At 34.5% G+C, this 13,742-nt stretch overlaps 1 protein-coding gene across 9 annotated transcripts in view; it reads left to right on the plus strand.

The window, feature by feature from the left end:
- Positions 1-13,742, plus strand: part of LOC139145821 (voltage-dependent calcium channel subunit alpha-2/delta-3-like) — a 59,934-nt gene that overhangs the window by 13,115 nt on the left and 33,077 nt on the right. For 8 of the 9 annotated variants that reach the window (XM_070717219.1, XM_070717224.1, XM_070717222.1 and 5 more), the window contains exons 4-13: positions 2,055-2,120; positions 2,977-3,151; positions 3,470-3,601; positions 4,937-5,000; positions 6,382-6,532; positions 7,649-7,723; positions 8,153-8,242; positions 10,220-10,330; positions 11,010-11,088; positions 13,438-13,487. In XM_070717219.1, coding sequence (XP_070573320.1) covers positions 2,995-3,151; positions 3,470-3,601; positions 4,937-5,000; positions 6,382-6,532; positions 7,649-7,723; positions 8,153-8,242; positions 10,220-10,330; positions 11,010-11,088; positions 13,438-13,487 — 909 coding nt within the window. In that variant the 5' untranslated portion in view covers positions 2,055-2,120; positions 2,977-2,994. Of the gene's footprint in view, positions 1-2,054; positions 2,121-2,976; positions 3,152-3,469; positions 3,602-4,492; positions 4,554-4,936; positions 5,001-6,381; positions 6,533-7,648; positions 7,724-8,152; positions 8,243-10,219; positions 10,331-11,009; positions 11,089-13,437; positions 13,488-13,742 lie in introns of all 9 variants that reach the window. The other variant, XM_070717220.1, reaches the window with a different exon arrangement.

Genomic DNA, 13,742 nt, shown 5'->3' on the forward strand with positions numbered 1-13,742 from the left:
CAAAGCCATAAAATTACAAGTCCCTGAAAATCCTGAAATGACCCTATCAGGTGAAATGTCACGTACGTGTTGTATCGAACATGAATTCTTATGGCTTGGAGATGTTCCGGTACATGTATGTGTACTCTGTATTTAGGTGGAGCTCTCATGTCATAAGTTTGTATGTCAGGATATATTCCTGGATTTTACTTTACATCAAAACAGCCAGATAACAGAGTAACTGTTATGCAGTAATTCTGACCAGTATTATTGGCCAATTTACCTGTTACACTAATTCTGTCAGATGTTGTGAAAGTCCAGCTTCAGAAATATCACTGACTTTTATCACTAAGATTGCAAAAAACTTTTAAGGATAGAATTTGTATAGCCAGTCATTTAAATGGTTACATTTCAGTTTTTATCAGTAACATTAATGAGAGATTACAATGCTTACCTCCAAGATATAATGGTGCAGTTTTCAATTATTAGTAATTACTTGTATTTTATCCTGTAACAACAATCATGTGCTAGATTATCTTTCTCTACGGCAATTTCTTGCTTAAGGTGGTTAAGTTGTGTTTGACGTAGCAAATGATAAATTTCCTATCATTCATTTCATTGATAAACTGCTTTGCCATAATTATGAAACGATTATATATAACTGGTCAAGGAGCACGGTTAAGTGTCTCCAAAAAGTACATCATCAAGCCATGGTCTGAGAACAAGAAAAAGAAACTTTTCAAGTTTTTCTTGAAATTATGAAACTCATACAGAAGGTGTCACGTCAGAGAATTAAGTTGGGTAAAATACAGTAGATGGTTCAATGTTTTATAACTGCTATTTGAGGAAATATGAATGATTTTGACAATGTTTGTTTTAATCATCTGATAGTGCCAGTACTTTTTTGTGGCAAGTTTATCACAAGTTTTGAAGGATGCTGCATTTTTCATAGTGAGCAGCCGGAATAAATTTCTAAAATGATAGCAGACATGTACAAGTGAAATATTCAGAAAACTCATCTTTTACTATGGTTTTTATCAATACAACGTAAAAGTATCAATAAATTTTGAATTATTTTCAACAGTCATGTAAGTATATGGTATGAAACTCGAAAGTCCAATGAATGTGATACTGTCACAAATACATGTACACAAAACTAATATCATATCACAGTTTGGTCAGTAAATAATAACTTTTTCATCCCATGATGATTGTCCTTTTGTAATGAATTTTGTCATTGATGACAATAGCATTTGTTTCCTCATCTTGAAAAATAAAATATCAGATATCAATGTGTTTGTGTTCCTATACATAAATGTGCTCCTCTGGATCATGTCACTTTTTATCAGACTCTGTGTGTTTTTCTTAGAGTTTATGTACTGGTTGTTATTTCAAGTTAATGAAAAGGACACAAATTTGCCAAGCTCCCAGAATATTTTGATGTTTTGTATGAGGATGCGTTAAACAGGAGTACCTTCTTTGAATTCTGGTGATACATCTGTCTGATAGGTATCATATTTCCTCAAAATATCGTACCATTCAGACTTGTATAAGGTTTTCAAGATCTTGAATGCAAGGCAGTATTAAAATGTAAATTGACAGAGATCAAGTAATTTCCATGTATCAAATGATACTTTTGTTTCTTTATCTAACAGGCTGCTGAATTGATTGTACAGTAATATTTTTTGTCTGTAATTTACTTTGACAATGATCTCATGTAAAATTAAATGTAATTTCATACGTTGAACATTTTAAAGTTCAATAATACTTCACATAATATCTCTGTTTCCACTTTGTAGATAACACATTCAAGTGCATCATTGATATTCAGCATTTCTGTAGCATAACTGATAATTAAAAGTCATTATTTGACTTTCAGATGATGACATGAATCAAACATTCCTTGACGGCATTTATTTTGTGATAATAGCACATTTTACTTCAGTGTAGAATGATGAATAGCCAACTGAGATGCTGGAATTTGAATATTAATATTTCCAGTCAGTTGAAGAGTCACTTAAACTTAGCAACTTGACATAACTTTTACCACAAGTGTTTCTATTTTATGTCAACAGAATCTTGTTGCAGCAGCAGAAAAGGCAAATGTGGAACTGGAATCCAGATTGGACGATCCAGATGAGGTAAAGTGTCTATCATAGCATTAGAAATATCCATTGCTACTTACATTGTATTACACAAGACTCTCTTAAAACAGTTGATAAATATGTCTTGCATTAATGACAGGTTAAGTTACAGCTTAAGAACAGGGATCCATATAAGTTATAGCCACAACCATAGTGAAATACTGGTATACCAATGATTATACCTACATCAAATATGTACAAAGCCATGGTCCATAAAAAAAATTTGTGGACAGTCTAAGTCTACGGTATAAGCAAGCTTTGATTGATTATATAGCCAAGACTGAAACAGTTCAGATATCTTCTATTGACTCTTATGCTCTCTACTGTTCATCTAATTTGATAAATTTCTGTTTAGTTGTCAGGTAATTGTTTTCTCTTAAGTTCTGTATCGGTTTAAAAAATTGAAGTGCTTTACATAAAAAGCATTATGATTTCATTAAGTCCTGCAATATCATTAGAGATGGCAATCATAGATTTACCTTCAAAAAAAGATAATACCCCATTCCCTTGTACCTGAGCAACCCATTGCCAACTGGTACGTTAGTATTGTTGTATGGCTATACCATAGACCCAATGTGTTTGAATATACAATATAATATAATTTGCATCATATAATGATGGTATAAGCCAATGCCATGTTCGATGAGCAAAAAACAAATAATCACAGCGAATGATGAAAATAAGTTTGTGAATTGTGTTTAGGATGATTTGCATATATATTTACATATATGTTGTCATCAGTTTTATATGTACTGCTGTTAGCAATTGACTTCACCCAGTGTACTAGTCAGGTCTAGGTGACTCACTATGCTTTGGTGTAAATGTTTTGCCTTTTGATTGGCTCTCTTGACAGGTATCATACTTCAATGCCATGCTAATTAATGACTGGAATAATCAATCACAGAGGTATGAATTACATGATGGCCTAGGAGGAGAGTTCATCTTAATAGCAGATGAACATTTTAATGATATTCAAGTAAATATATCAGAAAGCACTGTTCAAGTACCCACAAATGTCTACAATAGAGGTGAGTTTGCCAGCATCTGTGAGAATTGCTAATATTCAAATGAAATTCTACATTTATAAGAACTGCTTCTGTTAACTGTTGTATGGATGCCATTGGTCTAGAAGAATGGAAGTATGAATTGTCAATGTAGAAGTAAATACTAGACTTCATGTACTGGTATGTATGATCACTGTGGCCTCCTCATACTCCTTACTTCATATGTTTGATGGGCCTATGGTATCATGCCTCACTTATTGTGATTTCATGGAATACGTTTACATGTACCATTCAGAGTCATTCATGACTGACAGTTTCCGTTGTTTTGGATTGGTTTCACAGAAGAAACAGTGTTACGAGATATCCTGTTTACTGAAGAACTAGACAAGGTTTTCAAGTTGAATTATGACGCTGATCAAACACTGACATGGCAGTACTTTGGAAGTTATACAGGCTTCTTCAGGAATTATCCGGGTATAAAATCTTTCTATATCGCATCCACAATATCATGCTCGGTTTTTGCAACATAAGTCTAAACTATTCCTAAACAAAAATGTTGAAATCTACCATGTCTTGCCAACTAAAACATGACCGTTATAATGGCCTTCAGAAGTATCTTTTAAATACAAGACTGCACTCACAGACAACACTGCATAATTGTAGCACAGAACTCCGTCACTAACACAACACTCCATCACTTCACCTTTTGAGTGCCAAAGTCAGTTTTTGTTGCCTTTATAAAATTTACCTAATTTTTCTAATTTTTGAGAAAAAACTTTGCCAAAAAACTGTAGCCAATTAAATGTGACATCTGTTTGGTTCAAAATTATCAAAAAAGTTACATAAAAATACATAAAAATTAGTAAAATGTTGCACAAAAGTTTTGGTGGGAAAAATTACTGCTCTCAAAGGGTTAATACAACAGTGCATCACTCTAACACAACTCCATTATAATACAACACTCCATCACTCTAACACAACACTCTTTCTTACTCACCAAGATGCAGCTTGATACAATTGGCTGCGCCACAGCCAGTCAGTGCAGACTTACGGTATTGAACATGGCTGACTTTCAGATACTGTCCACTATTGGTGATGTGATGTGATGTATGTGATGAAACAAACTTATGATTCAAAAGCAGGAACGTATTTTTATTCAATGGTGCTACGGAAAACACTGTGTAACCATCCATACAAATATATCATAGTGCCTTAGTTTAACTTTGTATTTTTGACTTGTAATCATTGAGACACCCTTCTTTGATATTAATGTAACAGTTTCGAAATTAATCTCTGAAATAATGATTGATAACATTGATTTTTGGACACTATTGCCTTGTTCCTTGAAATGGATGTCCATAATAGGTGTTGAATGGGAGACAGATCAAAATGGACTTGACCTCTATGACTGTAGGAACCAGGGTTGGTAGGTCATGTTTCATTTTTTTCTATACAACTTAACATTTATAAAAGACATTGAAATAGCCTTGTTTGTGACTTGTATTCTGCTAGCATATTGAATAAAACTGATCTGTCAACGGATTGATCATTCTGACAATAATCTTAACCATCTCTCAAGAACAGATGCCACATCTGTGATTTAATCTGTGCTGACACCTTCAGTTGATCCATCGTGTTATCATTATACAATATATGCTATGAATCCATGCAGTAGCCTTCCATGTAAAAAATGGAAATGCTAGCAGTATAAAAACACAAACAGATGGCTTTTCTTGTCTTTGAATGATAAGTAGTTCATCATACCTTGTGCTTTCTTCATTAACATTGAAATTTGAAAACTTTTCACAGGCATCAAATGGAGTCCTGATGAAAAGAAAGCATTGGATTTGTATGATTGTAGGAACAGAGGCTGGTGAGTTTGCATGAACCACTGCAAGACATACAGCCACCTGCCTCTGCTGGTCTAGATTTCATGCTTTGCATTTCTCTTTCTAGCCCAGCTTTTCCCTCTGATGCTTGCTGTCATCACGCTGCCAAGATAAATGCCCCAGCTTGCATACCTATTGCTAGTGCAACCAAATATACACACATATATCTGTCAGATAAAACACAACATCATCTATTGTGAGTGCGCCCTCTATCACATGGCATTGCTTCTTGTTGACTCTGTGAAATGGTGTAAGAAACCTTAATAGTGAGATCAAAAATATCCTTAAAATAGGGTGTAGTTAGTCATGACAACTTGTGCTCCAGGGATTATTATTGGAAACTGCCAATTTTTTATCAATTTTGTGTGATCCTCTTTAATTTGCAAGAACAAATATTTAATATTAGCATTTAAAAGAAGAGTTTAAAATGTAACATCGCATAGGGCTTATATTCTCACATATTCACTTTGAAAGCTTTACCATAGATAAGCTTGCCAGTGTAAGATTTTGACTTCATTTAGATTATCTACACAGTGTTTTAGAGCTGCAGTGTTACCATTCATGTACCCCAGTGTAGGCTAGAATCACTTTCAACCAGCCTGCGCATTTTAAAGTGCTTGTGTGAACTCCAAATTTTTAAGAATAACAAATACTTACACTTGTGAAAGGCGAAAATTTTTAATAGGAGAACCATAATTACTATTTACTTTTGTTGTTAGATCCATTTGTAAACATGCAAGAGAAATGTAAAAAAAGTGCAATTTTCATATACACTACCTGGTCAGCCTTAAGTTTCCTACTTCTTAGCTTGGATATATTAAATGTTGCTGTAAAAATTTGTATATCAAAATTTGACTCAAGATGAGATAATTGTGTTCCTATATTTATAGTGTATGGTGGATCCTTACATGTATCTTAGATCACATACAATGTGAACCACTAGTATGCAAATAAAACTACTCTGAGCACATAGCCAGACCCAGCTTCTACGTGTACATAGCTTAATTTGCAGCCTGATTCAGCATAATCTGCTACAACCAAATTGCAGATTCTGAAATAAAAATAGCTTGTACGTCACTAAGCCCATGAGTGTTAACTTTAGCAATGAGGCTTGTACAAGCACTTCGTGGCAAATCTGTGAATGGCAAGAGAATGGATATATGATATTTTTATGTCAAGTTTTCTTTAAATTTCGGTCTATGTCAGTGCAAACATCTCCAAGTGTATTAAAGCTTAACTTCAGCAGTATTCGTTATGGTAAAGTTATTGATAAAGTAAGATTTTTGAAATGTATCAATTGAAGTTACCTTAGCCCCTTCAGTAAATTAAATGATTTTTTCAAATTTCAATTTTTTTTTTTGACAGGTACATCAGAGCGGCAACCTCCCCTAAGAATATGGTAATTCTTGTGGATACTAGTGGGAGTATGTTAGGTTTGCGTAATGACATTGCCAAACACACCGTGCAGACATTGATCAAAACCCTTGGAGACGATGATTTCTTCAATGTCATAACTGTGAGTAAGATCAACGTAGGGCTGAGCCCATGAGCCCATGTAGCTATGTAATTTCAATAAAATGACTGTTCACTGTTGATATAGTAGATGGGTTATTGTTTTGACTCCTCTTCATCAAAGGTGTTGATAGCCTTGCGACCTGGCTGGCTATATATGCGTGTGGCAGCTTGCTCAGTCAAACTACACTGTATACCGCAATGTATTTTGTGCCATGGTGGTGACCTTTGACATAAGTCATGACATTTGCCAGTGCAAGCGGTAGATTCTAAGGAACGATGTGTAATATTTCATCCCAAACAGAAATACATTGATGTGTTTGAATTTATTCACAAATTCCAAAGTTAGTAAACTCTATGATTTTTTTGATTGCAAATTTTGATCAAAGTAAAAAATTATTGAAGCTTGGACCATGACTTGTGATGACGCAATTACCAACGTTGTGGGATTGCAATAGCAGTGAATATGTGGTCAAAATTTTATTCTTATCATACTGCAGTGAGGCATGCATATCAGTGAATGCTTGTGGCTGCCTTCAGCATCCCTCTCTGTCAGCTGTTAACATCTTTAAATCAGGGTGCTTTTGGGAAAATCTAAATACTTTATGCAAGCTTTCCAGATTAATCAGGATGGAGACAAAAACAAGCCTTTGTTTAGATTTATGAAAAGCTTTGATCGAATTGACAGGAACTGTCAAAAAGTACCACTGTGACAGTACAAAAACTTGCTTTCAGTCCTACCGTATGACATTGTCTATTTTCATACAGCTTATTATAAAGATTTCTTTTAAGATGAGTGTTCATACACTGCAGCTGCACAATTCTTCTTCAAAAGGCTACGATTCTTTCTTCAAGAAACCTTGAAATCCATCACAGATATTATCCTCTGATGACTCTATGAGATGTCATACAGTAGTGATTTGTGATTTTCTGACGCACAGCGATAGATGTCTTTATAATATTTTGACTTTACCATGGCTGCATTCAAGCATTTTTAGAGAATGCTCATGAATGAAAACTTTATGTTATTCCAGATTTTCTCTGTAAGCTATTCAGAGGTATTGCCCCAGTTACTCACTCTGCCTTGGCAAATTTTTAATGTTTTTTCCATTGTTCACAGTTCAATGACACCACACTGTATTTGGAAGCCTGCTTTAATGACACTCTAGTACAAGCTAATTCTGACAACAAGAATGTAAGTACTCATTCTACTGTTCTGCAAATGAAACAACAGTTTGAATAATCAAAATGTAGATGGCTAACTTTATCACATTCTGTGCCTTTATCAATATTTAGCTCTTGAAATTTCTGAAAACATTTCAGGGCAGACAATTTTGTAGCCAGTCTTCCTATGTGTTTGTTTTTTGATTTGTATATACTTAGAGAATTGTTATGTGAAAAATTGTTAGTTGTCAATATGTTCTGTCACTGAAATCTGCAAATGATTGGCATACATTGCTAAGTACTGTTGAATGATATATTTCTTACTGACATTTTTGGTCCAATATGGATTTATTAAAATACGTGTTACGCAAAAATGTAAAGCAGGGCTCATGTAGGACATGAAACAAATGCCTGTAATACTGATGACGCTATATGATTCTGTTTTTCCTTGCATTTACAGCGTGTCCAACAAAACCTAGATAACATCAGACCCCAAAACATTGCAAATATTCAAAACGCCTTGGAAAAAGCATTTGAGCTTCTGGAAAAGGTAGGTCTTTATTTCCCATGGATGAACTTCACAGATTTACAACTTTGATTCCACCCTGATATGTTACAATGGCTTTTCATACATCTGTCCTTTCATAAACTCATAGATTGTACATTCTAATCTGCATGAAGATAAACTTAACCAGCATACTGCAGCCAATCTCTCCACTTACTTTCAAGGTCTTTGTTGTTATATTTGTGCCCAAAGTCATACACTATTGACAACTAGCTGCTAAATGTAAAATTTTCTGTTTCAAATATTTTGTATCAATGAACACAAAAGTTGTGAAAGGGTCTCAGAATTTATGCAGTAATTACTTTTTGAGCAGTTTTCCATATTTTTACAGTTGATAGATTTTGTTGCTATGACAGCAGACTTGACTTGCAGTTATTGCAAAGCCAATATACAATATACAGTTTCAGTTTTTTTGAGAATTGCTCATTGCTCCTGCTTCAAATACCGATACACACAGTCTGCAGATAAACACAGTAGTATATTAATCTAATGCAAACATCAATCAAATGATTAGTGGATTAACTGTTATCAGTAATACAGGTAATTTCATGGACCATGGTTAGCTTATCTGATGAAACCTTAATAAGATGGTGTATTTATTTCAGCTCTGGTTCAGAGAAAATACAGTGTTCACTTTGATCGTGTTTTATATCAATTATGGGCCAACTTGCATTCATCATTTGATTCATAAATGCGTGGATTTTGCAATGTTGGTTTTCAGTAAGGTAACATAAAATCGCGTGCATCAACAGTGCAACCATGTCTGAAAAATAGTCCTAACAGTTAAAATGGTCAGTTAGCCTTGTAGCATTTGTCTGCTTCTGTTTCAGCTATGTCATGAAATATATCACTCTGTGAGTTTCCACTAGTTGTTGTTCTGTTTCTCTTGCCAAGTGTGACAAAATGGACTCAAAGAAAGTAAATTAATGTCTGAATATTCTAGAGTTTGCTGGTCTTTATGGGAAAGAAACCAAATGCTCATTTAACAATTGGCAAATGCCAGCTACATTCAGACACAAAAGCATGCATTAGGCATTAATATATCATAGGATCTATAATACACATTGCACTCTCCAAGTAATGATTTGCAGTTGCAAGCGAAGAGAACTCCCTATAACTCTTACATACTGATGTATAGTTGGCTCATGAAGAAATTCTTAACTTGGGGTTAATAATGCAGAAATCTTGAAATTTAAATAGGACACATCAGTGAAACATCAGAGAATAATGAATTATGTCATCCGTAATGACATGATATTCAATGACTGGGGTAAACTGTAAACTAATCTGAACTAAAGCCAAAGAGATAAATGTTACCTAGACACTATTTTTAAAAATGTGCATACATGTACGGTATGTAATCAAACTAACGAGTTCTCTTGACATACTGCATTTCTTGTGTAGACTGGTCTGCTAAGAAAATTGAATTCATTCAAATACCTTTTGACACAGGTCCTTCACCTGAATGTCATACATGCATATCACAGCAATAAAGAAATTTCTTTAGGAAAGATGAGTATCTACCTGCCATTAGTCATTGTACAAATATAACCTGACATTCTGTTGGCAGCGGTATGCACCCATACAATGTATGTCACACCTACTATCATACATTACAATATTTCATGAAATACAAACCAGTGAACTCACATTCCGACACACATATTAGCAATATTATTTTGTTTTGGAGATATTGTCTACACCTTGGTAAAATAAAAACCTGTTTTTATAAGTACTGATACTGAGACCATAAATGTTACAATTCAGTATCATTCATCAATGCTAAGAAGTTCCTGATCCCATTTAGTATTTACCAAAACACCATGGAACCACCTCTTGGTTGTAGCTTTTTTTTTGGTTGTACATTACTGGACATAGATGTTCACATTATTTTAAGAGAACATCAAATGAAACAAGATCTTTATGCAGTTCAGTGATTGCTTTTATTGTTTTTACCCACAGTTCAACACTAATGACAAAGGAGCAGGGTGTAACCAAGCTATAATGCTGATTACCGATGGCGCTACTGATGAGTATGAATCAGTTTTTGCAAAGTACAATGCAGATAAACATGTAAGCTAATGTTTATTCATTATTGGCCATTGTTTTAAGTCCTGTCAAGTCTCTCATCCAGGTGTTTGTGTTTTTGACTACCTACTAGTCTATCAGTTTGATAATATTCAAATCTGACATTTATCATAAAAACTAAATGTCTACTAAAATGAAGGCTAAAAGTAGGAAATTGTTTCTTGACCTAAATGAAGGTTTCATACAAAACGAATATGATTTCATACTGTATTATAGCAATGAATTATATTTCACTTCACTCAGGTATTTGATTAATAGCTCTCAAAACCAAATTTATTGACGCAAAACAACTAGTAGTTAATGTGTTTTCACATGCACCTGTATTCTTGCATTTTGTAGTGATGTTTCAAGAGTAATGAAAACGATTACAAAAATATTACAAAATTTAATGTCAGAAAACCAAAACACAAGGTACATCATAATGTGAGGACAGGGGTTGTAACAGTGGTTTATCACACATTTTGTATAAAGTCTATTTGTGTGCAGTGTGTTAGTACATTGACCTTTCTTGCAGGTCCATAATAATAATGTGTTTGTTCACAGTTGGGTATTATGGTACAGGAACCATAGCAATTTTTCTGAGAGTCTGTAAAATATGTCAGTTATTTATGATTTCTGTATAGATGTACAATAATTACATATCTGTTGGTACATTATCCCACAGGTCCGACTGTTTACCTATGTCATTGGAAGAGAAGTGGATTATTCAGAGAAAGTACGTGGCATGGCTTGCAAAAACAAAGGTGAGCGCAACTTGGGTTACAAAATGTCAGTTTTCCTTAAACTGTTTCCTTAATTCCTTTCAGGACCGTTGATCGCGATTTCGGGTTTGTTACTAAATATAGCTGCACGCGCACGACTTTCGGACAAATATGCTGAAATTCGGACAAATGTTGTCGTTGTATGCGCGGCTGTTGTTGCAGCTTGTAGTCTCAGTCATCAATTCATACGAATAAGTGTGGCGCTAAATAGCCTTTCTAACACTTGCAGGTTTGATTTTCGTCGTTTATGCAGAAAATGCGGACAAATGTTTAGTTATGCATATTAATGAGAGAGAACAGTGACGTCATTTGCGATCAGCGCTAATTCCTTTCAGGAGTACATTTTTGACAGAACAAAAGCATTTCAGCTTGTCTTATTAACAACTTTTAAAAAGAATCTCTTTATCTTTTACAAAAGAAATTGAAAACATTCCTGAATGAGGAAAGTTTTTATGAACAGACACAGTGGTAGAAACCATTCACAGCAATAAGTTTGGAAAGCCTTAGGAATGGGAAAATTAATCCAAATTTGAACTTACTGCACAAATTTATGTAATGTTTTAATTAGCTAAATGTTTAGTTGAGTCAAACATCCAAATCCTGATGGATTTGACTGAGGTTGGACCTGATAGAGAAATACTTTGTCAGCAACAAATTTAAGAATGCACGCCTGACGATTATCTCATTAGCCTTTTGCAAGAAATAGTTCATATCTTCTAGGTTAAGAGAATTTTAAGGATGTACGATCGGAAAAATATAAGCGTACTGCGCCGATTTCCGCGCAGAAATGTGTCCATAGTAACCACGCGCGCATAGTGACGTTCCAAACGTTTTTGCGTTGTACATAATGTAGGTAAAGGAAAATCGCGCCGAGAAATGTTCAGCGTGCCCTCAAAACATGCTGGAAGGTACGAGAATTCAGCAAAGAGATAAAAAGAATGCAACATGACCGTAGCCTGTACAGCGTAAGTCAGAAGTGTGACGTCTGATTCGCTATACAAGAGCAGGTCGTGGTTATAATTCCAATGATAGTGTCGCTAGTAGACCTACCGGAGAATGGAAGAATGGCCGTCGCATTGTCGATTTGAGTGAACTAGCCGAAAATCTTGACACTTGTGTCAGTTGCGGGCTTGCCTTTACGATTGTCATCGTGTATTGGAGAAACGCCAAGTTCACGGCCTCGGCTCCTGGCTCCACGTAGTGTGTGACAACTTACTTAGCCTGCAGCGAAGTCAACCTAATCCCCACCGATAAGCGTCACGGCAATAAATATTACGTGATTTTTTGTATGATGTATTAATATATAGACTCTAAAAAGTAGAAGAACCTAAAATTCTTTGCTTTGTTCTGTCATTTCCCTCTCATTAAAGTTTATAGGTATGCTTGAATTATGCCTGGACAAGGCCACTGCAGGTAGCTAATGCAGGTCAGCAGCATTTGAAGAGCGCCCTCGCGCGAAGAACGCGGGAGAGCATGGTTTATCGCCAGAACCTGTAAATCCTAGATAGATTTTGCAAAATTGTGAAAAATCGAGCTCGGTGACCTACTAAACAAAATGTGGTTTTGAAAAATTCACAAAAAGAGCTATTATTTGGCAAAGTTTGAGAAAATTGACATTAGTAGAAACTATCAATAATTAATAAATTACCCTCTTCCATTCCTAAAATTTGGGGCATATTTGTTGCAATTTTGGCTAAAAAATAAATATGATGACTTTTAACTCAATTTTAACGTAAGTAAAATCTTCAAAGTAGCTTAGGTTTATAATTCTTTATTCTTTTACAGTGTAAATGTGAAAAATGCACTCATGATATAAATATGAAAATGATGACCTGTTTTATTGATTTTTAGTAATTTTGTGGAAAACCATGAATTTTTAATGTCATTTTGTAAAAAAACAAGCGCGGTGACCCCATCCTTTTTCCCCAGTTTTGGACTATTCACATATGTAAGTATTCAAAAATCCCCATTTGAAAAAACTGACATTACTTTTACTTTTTCCGATCGTACATCCTTAAGTCCAAAAAGATACAGATTTCAATGGCAGAATACTGTGAAATGACAAATGAAATCATTAACCAACATTCAAATAATTTCTTATAACCACTTCATATTGTCAAGATTGCGCTGTATGTTGGTCCATAGCTGAAATGTTCAGAATAGTCTCAATGAGTTTACTTTCTTGAATTTTTCGTGGATCAACAGTAGATCTGCAAGTTAGTGTTGTTATTAATATCCTATGAATTCTGGGTGTTATTTCAGTGAAGTGAAAGAGACAGTTTGTCTGTATATTAATGACATTATATTGAATTGACTATTCTTTCTTCATAGGGTACTTCACACAGATTAAGACAATCGCTGATGTGCAGGAAAATGTCTCGGTAAAGTTACAGATCATTTTGTCAGCTTCCATTTCAAAAAACTTGTGATAGTCAGTGAATAGTAATAGTGTAAAACTACACTGAACCATTTTTGACATAGATATCACGGAATGTTCCATTAATTCAATAGTAAGAGCAAACAGTCCACCTTTTATCAAACACCTACAGATGAAGAATCTATTGTAATTTCCCTTAGATCAGAAAAAAAGAGAAATCATGTAACTAGGTAACTGTATTGTTTGTTACACTATAGCT

Source organism: Ptychodera flava, chromosome 12 (genome assembly GCF_041260155.1).
Source record: "Ptychodera flava strain L36383 chromosome 12, AS_Pfla_20210202, whole genome shotgun sequence".
Classification (NCBI taxonomy): domain Eukaryota; kingdom Metazoa; phylum Hemichordata; class Enteropneusta; family Ptychoderidae; genus Ptychodera; species Ptychodera flava.